Here is a 12567-nt window from a genome sequence, read left to right on the forward strand (position 1 = left end):
CTCAATGTATCCTTGTGATATTCTTAGAGGATACACAACACGTTGATTACTTTTATTTTACTACAATCTAGTGTTCATGCTAAACCCCAAAGAAAGATTGTCCTTTGTCTAATGACTAAATGAAGTTAGAATCAATCAGAGATTGATTTGCAGAGAGTTTTTGGCAGAGCACTAGGCTATCGCTTTCAAAAAGAACTCTTTGTTGTGGGTAAATTCATACTGCAAATTAAAGGCAATGGATGACAGACTACTGTTGATAAATTATGTGCATGATGTGAGAATAATATGTTGCATGTGAATGGAGATTTTTTCACTAAAGGTTCATTTAAGATTTCTTTTTAAAGAACTGAATGGTCTTTGTAATAGTACTGGGTACATACAGGACATTATGTGTACCTAACAATGCTGGGAGCAGACAAAGCCTAATGAGAAACGCTGTTGATTTGATCCTAGGGTCTTTGTATTCCCTTATATGGCTTGGAGATGAAGGTGTAAACCATGACTAAGAAGGCAATGCCATAGAAGGATTCTGTGATGATGTCTGTGCCAAACTGTGTTTTACTTACCAAGGCCATTCTCTTATAAACTTTGCAACTCTAATCACTTTGCACTCAAGTGCATGAACACCAGCTTCCATTAAAGAGCAAATATTTGAACAACTTTTTATTTTTATTAGATAAACAAAAATGGACCGAGAAACCACTTGAATTTTTTGGGCATGAACAATAACGTGTGTTGTGTATGAATAATTTAAATATAAATATAACACATTATTTGAAGCTTAACAGTAGATTACACAAACACTTCCACTGTAGTTGTTTTGTCTCTAGTGCATACCACTGGTGACGTTCTTTCCAGTGCTGGATTGTGATTGAATAGCGGTTATCCAAGCTGGATCTCCATTTTACTTTGCATGCCTGTGTGGCAAGGCACTGCTTTCGACGACTCTTTTAGCTACATCACAAAGAACAAGTAGCAGTAATAAGTAGTACGAAATGTGTGTGGGTATTGCATCATCAAATGTAAATATGCACTCATCAGCCAATTAAATAGCATCACCTGTACTTCTGCTCAATCATGCAATTATAATAATTATTATTATTTTCCTAATCGGATGATATTTTTTTCGATTAATCGGATAAAAAAAACTTTCAATACCATTTTCTCATTTATTTTAAATAAAATTCAGAATCACACCAACTGATCGATAATGAGATTCTTTGACAATGATTTTCATAATCGATTATTTTATCGATTAGTTGTTGCAGCTCTACAATGATCCAATTAGCCAATAGTGTGGAAGCAGCACAATGCTTAAAATCACGTAGATCATGCAGAACTGCTTCAGTTCATGTTCACGTCAAACATCAGATGTGATCTCCGTGACTTTAACCATGGCATTGTTGTTGGTGATGAGTATTTAAGAAACTGCTGCTTGCTTGGGATTTTCTCACGCAAAAGTCTCTTGAATTTACACAGGATGGTGCAAAAAAATAAAAACACACCCAATGAGCGGTAGTTCTATGAGTAGAAATGCCTCGTTGATGAGAAAGGTATAATAATAACAATAATAATCCCAGGAGTTTCTGAACTAAGGAAACCAGCTCATCTAGCTCCAACAACCATGCCATGTCCCTGAGATCACAATGTTCCCCATTCTGATGCTTGATGTGAACATTAACTGAAGCTCCTGACTTATATCTGCTTAATCTCATGGATTGTGCTGCTGCCACATGACTGGCTGATTGGATAATTACATGAATGAGCAGAGGTACAGGCGTTCCTATTAAATGGCTGGAGAGTGACCAATGAGTCTTTTTTCGGTCTAGTATTGTTTAGTTATACACGCTTAAGGTGGATATTTGTTAGCAGGGCGTTAAGGAGACTGACAATGGTGCAGTCCTTAGCAGTGATACAGCTGCTCATGGTGTTCTCTATTGAATGGAGTGAGAATAAAAAGGTGGTTGTAGGTTTGATGAGACTGGTTATAGTCAGACTGTGCAGCAAATGGAGATAATGCTGAGGGGGAGAAGAAAAAAATGGAGCTCTTGACTGTCTCCACAGTAGAGTTGAGTCACCATGCCATTTTAAATTGTGCCCTGGATCTGTTCATGAAAGGTTTATTGAGCTTCTACGTTATGTGGGTTTGTTTCTTGGTAAATGTAGCCATAGCTTCTTTTTTTTTTCTTTTTTTTTAATCCCTGTGAGAGGGTTATGTTTCCTGAGACCTTTCAGGTAGGAAGGAGTTACCCCCATTATAAGCTGTTTTCCATTTTAGGATGAGGATGACGTAATGCCACACAAAATGAAGACAGACTTGACATGTTGTGAAGGCGCCTGGGCAGATGTGTTTAGGTATAAATGCAAATCTCTCATGTAATACAGTAGAGTTAAATGATCTTTATGAGTAACAATGTTTCTCCTAAAACTCAAATAAAAGTTCAATATCATCTTCCTATTTCCACATATAAGCAAATCCTTATATCACCAAATATCTATTTTAAAGAAAAGCTTTGATTTCATAAGTGCATTGATAATGTTCTTATTTCCACATAGAAAATGACACTAAAGTGCTGTGTTCACCATTTAGGAGCTCACTATCCTTTTAGCGAAGATAGCGAGGAAAAACCCTACAGATCAATGTTATGGCCCTATGGATTAATGCTTGCTATGTAATTGGAGTTTGTGTGTGTGGTGAGGATAGAACGCTGCCGAATGCTGAATGTGCATCTCATTTCCGATGAGAAGATTCACAGGAAGAGGAATGATACGGCAGGAAAAGAGATGAAGCCACTCTTCCTTTCTCCTCTTGTCCCTGCTGGTCAAAAGAGACGTTACTGTCACCAGGAGCCACCAGACAGGAAAACATTAGCACCGCTCTGTAGTTGCTGATAAAATTACTAAAGCAAGTGACTGTATGGGAAGGCACGCAAAGATTCCCCACAGGGATTTACAGTATTACAGTGTAATAATGGCAAATTTAAAGGGAGGTTACATGGAATTTTCATATGAACTGAATATTATTTGGGAATAGCTACTGGTACAGCATGATGGGAAGTAAAAGCAGAAAACTGGGCCACTACCTTCTAACACTATCGAAAATGAGAGTAATGTTCTCGAAGTATGTTTATATGTACAAAATAATCTGATAACTGCAGAAGAATAAGAATCTTCAAACAACGTGGTTGTATGCATTTTAAGTGATTTTGCTATAGGTTAGCTCGGTCATTTTCAAAGTGGGGGCCACCTCAACAATTTGGTGTGAAAAATAAATAAATACATGATTTTTTTCTTTCTCACTCTCAGACAACCACACGCATACACAAACAATTCCTATTGTGATATAATGCAAAGCTGTAGTTATTAATAAAAAAAAGGGGGATATATTCAGAAGTCTGTATTTTTAATGTGTTTTAAAGACATCTTGCAAAAGGTCGGCCTCGGTCAAATGTTAATGCCATTTGGGGGGCCTTGCCCTGGAAAAGTTTGGGAACCCCTGGATTAGCTAGCTTTTTTTGAAATTCAAAATCCAGACAGTGTTCTCTCGATAGCCACACCCCCAAAACACATGCTGCTTAGGCCAAAATGCCCAAAATTTAGTGCATAAATGACTGATGGGCAAGTGGAGACATCATCTTGATATGAGTGGTTGGATGCTGGTGGTCCGCATAATTTGTTTTATCTCAACCATAAAGAACTGATGTTTTTATTTTCCCTGAGGAGATATTTGATTGAGAGTTGCCAAAATATGATGAAAACATTGCCAAATATTATAGTCACTGACACCATCTTAAATCATCTGGTAATGAGAAACTCTGATGTATGCGATACCTAATGTATTATAACCCACTAGTGAACCCACTGAAGTGAAAGAATGTGATGTTTAAATTCCAACAAACAAAAAACTATTTGTCTTTCAATCCAAGATTTAACATGAGTACTGAAAGACTCTGGTAACTGCCGAAGTCTGATAATGACCATATTAATTGGGTACGTGGTAACACACTTAATATTCTGATCCTTTATATGCTGCTCTACTTTCGACTCACTTGCCTCTGTCCTAGAAAAGGACTGACCTGGTTTAAAACAGGTTTCTCCTTCCCAAAATTCCCAGACCTGATTTGGTGGTGTGACATGTCTGAGCCTAACTTCCAGCCTCGAACTGAGAATGATTGAATGATAAAACCCAGACAAACTGTTTTGGAGGAAGATAGTGTAAATGTTAAGTGGATGTACTTGATAAGCAATGCATGGTGACATGATTGAATCGAAACCACCTGGGCTGCACTTATTCTCATAAAGCAGCGTCACACTGCTAAAACATGCAGATAAAGTAATCCAAACAGTACACATCTTAATTTAACATTTGTACAGATTTGTGACCTATTACTCTCCAAGTGTGCCACACAGGAAACTTTTTTTGTAGCTGCTCCAGCATTTGGGCTCAGGGTGTGATAAACATGAGAAAGGCATGTTGTTGCGATTTTAGGAGTGTGTGGAATGGTATGTAAAGGCATGTGTGAGGGGGGGTGTTTATCCCGAGGCCTCTGGAGGGAGTGACAGAATGAAGGAAGGTGCTGCAACACATGTAAGCGCATAGGTTTACTCCAACAGTCGTTATGATAGGAGTGGAACTAAAGTGTTATGCTTATGTGTGTGTGCATTATGTTGAATTCAGATGATTGGAGAGTTCCAGAGAAACTATGGTTGTGGACACAAGGGCTTTCTCACAGTCAGACCAATTATCGAGGGCCAAACAGTGTTTGTTGTGGGTGTGCTATTTCCAGGGCTGAATGAAAGGAAATTGCTAGTGAAGATGTTTATTGGGGGACTTTATTGTCAAAAGCATTACAGTGTATTGTGTGTGTGTGTGTGTGTGTGTGTGTGTTTGCTCACACAGCTATGTGTGTGAAGTAGGTGGAATTGCTGTGTAAGTTCTTCAGCATCTGGTGGTCTGTATAAAGTGCTCATGTATATAGACCCACTGTTGTGCAGGACAGGTGTTCAAAAGGCAACTGTATTCAATTCAATTCAGTTCAGTTCAGTTTCATTGAAATTCAGATGTAGATTTAGGTGCGTAATGAGCAAGCCAGAGGTGACATTGGCAAGGAAAAACCTCCTGAGACTCCCTGAGGAAAAACAGACTGAGTGACACCAGATAGTGGAATTAGAAGAAGACGACGAAGCCTTTATTTGTGATATATACATTACAGCAGAGTGAAATTCTTTTCTTGTTAGGAAGTTGGGGTCAGAGTGCAGGGTCAGCCATGATATGGTACCTCTGGAGCAGAGAGGGTTAAAGGACCTTGCTCTAGAGCCCAACAGTGGTAGCTTGGCGGTGCTGGGGCTTGAACCCCCGACCTTCTGATCAGTAATCCTGGGCCAATTATGGACATTACAGTGTAAAGTTGTAGACGAGTAAAGACAAACACTACTAAATGTATTAAGATATGTTCAGTATGTGTAGGTCATTAATAAGAGTCTTGGAATGAGCATAGGACAGGCTTTACAGCATTTTTTTATTTTTTTTTACAGCAGTATTCTTAGGTACACATTTACAATGCACAGGTGTGATTATCCCCTGAAGCAAAGGTGTATTTCACCTTCTGTCTTGTTCCTTGCACTTTCTGTTCTAATTGTGGGTCCACTGATTTCCATGAAGTACTACGCACATGTTAAATCAGAGCGCCTCTCAGTTTGTGTTCATTACAGTCAGAGCAATGGTGTAAATATTACACATTACCGGTGCATCTCTAATATTTTCAGATATTTGATGTCCATGAGCTGTAAGCCGTAATCATCAAGATTAAAACAAAAACTGCTTGAAATATTTCACTTTGTGTGTAATGAACCTAGAATATATGAAAGTTCCACTTTTTTATTAAATTACGGAAAAAATGAACTTTTCTATGATATTCTAATTTTTTGAGATGCACCTGTATATTACACATTAGCTGTGCTGTAAACTGTTTGCCGCCGATGGCAAATGCAAAAATACAACTGGATGGTGAATTTTTAAAGCAAAAAACCTTAATAGTACATTTTTGATCTAATCCTTTTACAAATCAGCTGTAAATATCCACATGGCTGACCTTTCTCTCTGTTCTCTGCTTCTCTGTTAATATATCGCGATTGGCTTCCATTATCGATCTTCCATTTTCTTTTGGAGAAAAACAAACGCTTTGCATATTTTTAAGTAATAACTAGCATATGTTGATGTTAAATTGCAGAAGCCCTACACAGAAATACACAAAGGGTGGCAGGTCTGGTAATGTAATATAATCAGACTAAACAGGACTGGGTACGGTGGCAGTGTAACGTCATGTAGAGACATTATTAATAAATCAATATTTCTTGCAAGCCTAGTGCATGTCATTCATCATCATGGTTTATCAATCATTTATTTATCAGTAAATCAATGATGGGGACTTTCTACTTGTATCTTTTGAGTTTGCTTTGGAAGTCAGAAAGAAAGAACGACACTTATTGATGTATGTAAACACTGACACTTTCTCTTATCTTATTCCAGGATGAGCTGGACCTCACAGAGAAGCACAGAGAGGCCATGTTTGCATTGCCTGCAGAAAAGAAATGGCAGATCTACTGCAGCAAGAAGAAGGTGAGAACAGCTCAGTGCAGATGTGTGTCTGTGTGTAAGATTAAAAAAAAATAAAAAATCTGTTTTATAAACTTGTATGCTTTTGCTTGAGCTTTAATACATTGATACATTTTCTAATATGATGACAAGTTCATGTTCGCCTCAGGTGCTCCGACCGATTGGCCAAAAGTGGCCACTTTTCATCCAAGGTCTGCATGCTAATAGAGCTCCATCTGCATAATGTGTGTTTTTTATGGTCAGCCTTTGTATACATTAAGCCTGTTTTCTGCTTTCTGAAAAGGGCAAGCACAAAAAAGGCTCTTTAGAGGTCCTCTTTTATCCAGTTTAAATGCTAATTTATTATCCAATTAAAAAGTGGCCGTGGGAGAGCGTGCTTTGGAGATCCTAGCTTTTCTATTAAGTGCTCTTTTAAGAATTCAACAGCTACAACACTATCCCTAAATAATGCCATAGAACGTGGAATTTTTGGTCAGACTTTGAGACTTCTCACACGTAGTTAATAGGTGTGAACCCAGCCCTTCTTTCCCATTGCAGTTGCTGTGCTCTTCAACTTTGCATCCTGAACCTCACAGTGAATTTTCATAAGTCTCTCAGCAAATGAGACAAATGCCCTTTTCATACATGCTGAGAATTTCAGTGAATTGTAATGATAAAAATACATTTTTCAGGCCTTAAGGTAACTTCTAGGCATTGTCTTCTGTTATACCATGAGTTGGCGAAACTCCTGCATTTCTTTTTCCTAATTGAACTTGACGTACTTTGGAGAATGGCACAAAGTGCAGTTGCATTATGCCTCTAATCTATTTTAAGAGAAGATTATCAACCACTGACAGATTAACCTCAGTTTCAGCAATCAGCTTCACTAGACGTCCATCTTTTGTTTATCCAACTGGATCAATGTCCGGAGAAAAATCACTCCATGCTCAAGTTGTGACAGTGGGATTGACTTTTCTGTCTCCCTTATGTTCAAATGGGAAAAAAATTCGAAGTAATCATATGTCATGCCCCATATTGGAGACTAAAAGGAGCCGGCACCAGGTTGGTTTCCATAAATCTTGTTGTTTTAGCCTCAAACAAAAGGCCTGCCTCGTGCCCTTGTCACACAAATAAGAACAAGCAGGTATTACTAACCTGTCTGTGATTTAGAAGGAATCCGGTGAGTGTGAGGAGAAAACCATGTGTGAACAAAAGAAGAGCTTGCTCATCTTTACTCTGCTTCTGATTTGTTCATGAGATTTCTCATTCCCAGGTGAGGTGAACCATTGTTATCTGCACCAAATTGAGATGATTTGTGATTAGCTGAGATGATTAATGATTTGTGGTTCATGCAACCTGTAGATGTTTAATAAATCCTGCTTGATACATTTCAGAGAGTGTGGTATTTACTTAGCCAAGCTACATATGCTGTGTCCCAATTACAGACCTAATTTCTTATTGCCCTGGGTATTTGGAACTAAAAAGGGTACATAGATCACCTAGAATAGACCAACCGACGTTCTTATATTTTCTCTCATGCAAAGAACGTTTTTTTTGTTTGTTTTATTTTTTACTGTCCTCCTGTTTTATTTGGAGTACACTACAAGACAAATCTAAACATAGGGATAAATCAGCCAGTTCTGCTTTTCATGTAAATTAATTTGGTGCATTGCTAGTTCAGCATAATTTCCCAGCTTGGTTTATGAGGATAGATGGATTTTCAGAGTACAAGTGGACAGGACGGGTCTTGGCAGTGTAGCATCAATACTGCTAACTCAGCAGAGTGGCCTGCCCAAAAGTGCAAAGGCTTGGCATGGCCTCAGTTTGGGAGAGTTGGGGGTGGATGAGAGGGCATACAGGAAATGCTTCCCAGTCCAAGACAAACAGGAAGATCTCTCTGCAGGTGCAGCCTTTTGTTTCTCAAAGAGGGTGCAGATCCATGCCTGGGCTGCCAAGTTGGGAATATGAGTGGGGGGTGGGCGGTGGACCTTCTCTTTCCTTATTTCCTCCTTATTTCCTCCTTCTGTTGCCCTCGACTTCTCTCCCACATCATTAAGCCCGGTTCATTCAGAAGCAGGGGTGTCTGGAGAGACTTGGAGCCATTCTTGTGATAGTTTCACAGAGCTAATGACAGTTGGTTGTTGCCAGCTCTGGTACTGGAGCAGAATGAATGGCTTGTGTTTGCATTGGCCCTAGACCTGAATTCAGCACAGTGCAGGAAGTCATGACAGAACTGACCTTTTTTCCCACTAAGTGATTCCAATGGTACAGGCTTTCCTTTGCAGCTTAGCAATACCCTTAAACTCATAGTTTGAGCAAAACATGAGTCACTTAATCTTGTTGTATTTGTACAATGACAAAAAGGTATTTGTATTTAACCCAATGCTTCTCAAAACAGAAATTTACATTTTTTTAAAGGTAGTTGTTTTTTTGTTTTTTTTTTTATAATTTTTTTCCTCGTTTTAATATCACTAAAATGAACATATTTAAATATGCACCAGGACAGCAACCGAATACAAACGATTCAGAATGAACAGATATAATGTTCTAAACAGATACGAATAGGAGGCTTTTCTTCTGGTTGACGGTAGTGGCGAAGCTCCACACCCAAATTTTTTTTCTTCTGATCTTGATCTTCCATGTAAGATGCTTGTCTGCTGGCTGTGGATTGACTGTGCACAAAAGCTTATCTGCTTTCGACAGTGGCAGGGATGTTTGCTCTGTTCTGCTTCTTTAACTCTGCACTTTTTGGTGCCATCGTTCTGAGTGGTCTAATGGGGGTGGCTTAATCCTCTGTGTCACAATGTGGCAGTGCTTGCTTTGTGTAATGGTTGTGCAAATATGATTTCAGTTTAACGTTTCTTTTTTTTCTTCTTCTTTTTTTTTTTTTTTTTTTTTTTTTTTTAAACGTTCCCCCGTCAGTTCGCTGCAGAGCCACTGCTCCAAAAAGCCCATGCAGACCACGTTCTGTGCACAGATGAGCATATATCTGTTGGGGTCTCTCAAGTTTATTTGATTAATTAAAAAAACATTAACTTGTATGCATGCTGCACTTTGTTGTTGTTGTTGTTGTTGTTATTCATCATTATTAAATGAAAATAATAAAATATACTATAAATAATTTCTTGTTATCTAACATGTCTTGATGAAACATTAGATTGTTTTTCAGCAGCCTTGTTGTTTGGGGCATAGTGGTAGAGTTCACATCCAATTAAATGGAAAAGAAAAAAAAAATCTTTCCGGTTTAGGCCATGCCCACTTCCAAATCCAAGAGCAGATACAGTTATTTGGAGCACTAAACAAATACAGATAATTGTGTTACACTCCTTGTCTGAACAAATCCACATATCCCCACTTAGCCCATATTTATAAATGGCCACTTACTTTGCCCATCCATTCACAAAAAAATTGTTGTTAGTCAAGAGACAAATTATTTTATCCATACATCACACAGCAATGAACGTTAAAAGGGTTTTAGTCTTAACAGTTTATGCTTAACAGTTTGTTTATTTCATTTCAGCCCAGACATACAGCTGTAACCATTAGTAATGAACCAGTTAGCTGGCTAGTGTTTGCTAATGTATTTTCGAATACCACACACATTGTATCCGTGATGGCCTTAATATTAGCTTCATAGTGATTATATATCTCACATTCAGCTTTGATTAGCAACACCATCACTCTGTGAGCAGGACTAGCCACCCTGAATTCCATTAGCTAGCAAGCTTCACGTTGTAAAATTTCTGCAGTCTTGGTTCTACCTCCTTTAACTTCTCTATGAAGGACAAAGGCTATTTTAGGTTTTGTCCACAGCCCTTTCTGCTGACGTCTCTCCTTGTTCTGTCAGTGATTATTCAGCCTCCTGGTCCCACTGCAGTCAGGTGTGCATGCTACTCCTGGATCTAGGCCATGGCTGGATGTATCAGCTGTCCTTGCCCCGGCCAGGGAGGATTAAAAAAGTTTTGCTTCTTATTTGGGTCCTTTGTGGGGGTGATAAGTAGATGTAATCAGAGCTTTCACATCGCTCTCAAATTAAATATTTAATGTTGTGACACATCTTTTTATGCTCACAATTGTGTTCTGGACTGATGAGATCTTTGGCTTTGGAGTAAAGCTGCTTAATGAAGCTAGATTTCTGGGACATAACTGAAGTTTTTATTGTGTAACTATTGAAGTTTATTCTTTGCTATTTTAACCTGTTTGTTAAGTTGAATGGCCAGATTACATGTTATGCTGTGTCATTTCTCTACATCTTGCTTGGATTGTAATGTTTCTGACAGAACAGGTGGTCTTCAGTGTCATTTTTTTTGTTCCCCAGAGACACAAGCTGGAAACCAGATTCTTATACTGTCAGTGTTGCATGCACTTGTTTAGCCCAAGTTTCTTGGCCAGCTGGCCAAGGAATACAATGGCTCAACACACAAATCCACATTGCGATAAAGCAGACAGTGAGGAGATGGAATGAACAGTCCATATTTTCTCTTGAAACATTACTCATTGAATGTTTGAAATACAGTTCATCAAACATACAGCTGTATTGCGATTAGCCAAGATCTCTAAACATGGTGTGTTCACTATGGACATTTGCTCTAGTCCGCTTATTTTTCCAGAAACACTGGTATGTTCCCCATCATATTAAATGTTTGCTTTTAAGCCTTCCCTGATTAGTCTGTTGTTTACTTGAACTATATTCAAGTGCACCCTGCCTTTGAAATGCAGGGTTAAATGGTTAATACCTCAAATTAATCAAAAACATTAATTTAACAAGCAATTATGTTGATTTATAGCTATTGGCACAAGCTTTTGGCTAAGCTATCTTGTCTTTTGAATTGTTTCTTCTCTTGTTTTGTCTGAATATCCATCATTCTGGGACGAATTTGCCAAATATTTTGATCCTTGCTTGGGTTTCTTGACCTCTGGTAGTCATTACACAAATGCTAGAAAGGATTTCGCCAAGTGGAAAATTAAGATCTCCCACATTCAGTTCCAATGCTGGGTGTGGATTGGGCAGGTGCAGGAGGGTGTCTGGGGTGCTGTGTGCCTTTGGCGCATATCCCAGCATGTCTCCTCTCTCCCCTAATATGCTCACCAGCTGGCTGGCACTGTTCCCCAGAGACCTAGTAGATCTGGGGTGTGAAGTGGCCCTGTGCTGTCTGCAGATTCTTCAGCACCGTGCCAGGATTCTCCCCTCCAGCCTGTTCAACAAGCAAAATATTAATTAAGAGCTAGTTGAACTGCATGGAGGAGAGGAGTGGGTGCTTAAATGCCCTTCTCTCTGCTCCCATAGTGGTCTTTCATCTTCTTGCTTTTGGATGGGGAAGTGTTTTTCATACTTCACCCAGCCCAGTACAGTTTGTTTCTTCTCTCTGAAAATGTTTCACACTGGCTTTGTATTTGTTTTGAGGCCTCATGTTTCTGCCTTCAGAGTTTTGTTATTGCAATATTGCAATCACATTTTTTTGTGTTCTGTTAGCATTTTGAACGATCTTGGATGTTACAGATTTTCCCTGCTGGTGATTTGTTGAATCTACTTGAATCAAATTAATACAGACTAACCTTTAAGTTTAAAGTTCACCCATTTGCTTTAATGTAATTCAAGGTTTATCACACTGGAAATTTGTAGGAAAACATTTGGAATATGCTATTTTGTTTATATTGTCCACTCATAATGGGCAGAATAATAAAAATGTCTCTAGCTTGTGTATGTACTGCTGCATTTCTACATTTGTGGCATTTGCCAGACACCCTATCCAGACTGACTTACATGCATATCATTTATACATTTGTGCAGTTAAGGGCTTTGCTCAAGCGCTCAGCAGTGGCAGCTTGGCGGTGCTTGGATTTGAACTTCTGGTCAGAAGTCCAACGTCTTAACCACTGAGCTACCAGACCTTTCACTGGAACTAAGTGACCAAATATGTTCCAGAATGGCAATGCACCTGTGAAAAAATTGCACTCTAAAAAGACCTGTC

At 38.8% G+C, this 12567-nt stretch overlaps 1 protein-coding gene across 5 annotated transcripts in view; it reads left to right on the top strand.

Moving 5' to 3' along the window:
* The window catches only part of daam1b (dishevelled associated activator of morphogenesis 1b), a 79581-nt gene that overhangs the window by 43927 nt on the left and 23087 nt on the right, over positions 1 to 12567 (top strand). For all 5 annotated transcript variants that reach the window (XM_053613591.1, XM_053613593.1, XM_053613589.1 and 2 more), the window contains one exon: positions 6530 to 6619. In XM_053613591.1, coding sequence (XP_053469566.1) covers positions 6530 to 6619 — 90 coding nt within the window. The remainder of the gene's footprint in view (positions 1 to 6529; positions 6620 to 12567) is intronic.

This window comes from Ictalurus furcatus, chromosome 25, assembly GCF_023375685.1.
Source record: "Ictalurus furcatus strain D&B chromosome 25, Billie_1.0, whole genome shotgun sequence".
Lineage (NCBI taxonomy): Eukaryota > Metazoa > Chordata > Actinopteri > Siluriformes > Ictaluridae > Ictalurus > Ictalurus furcatus.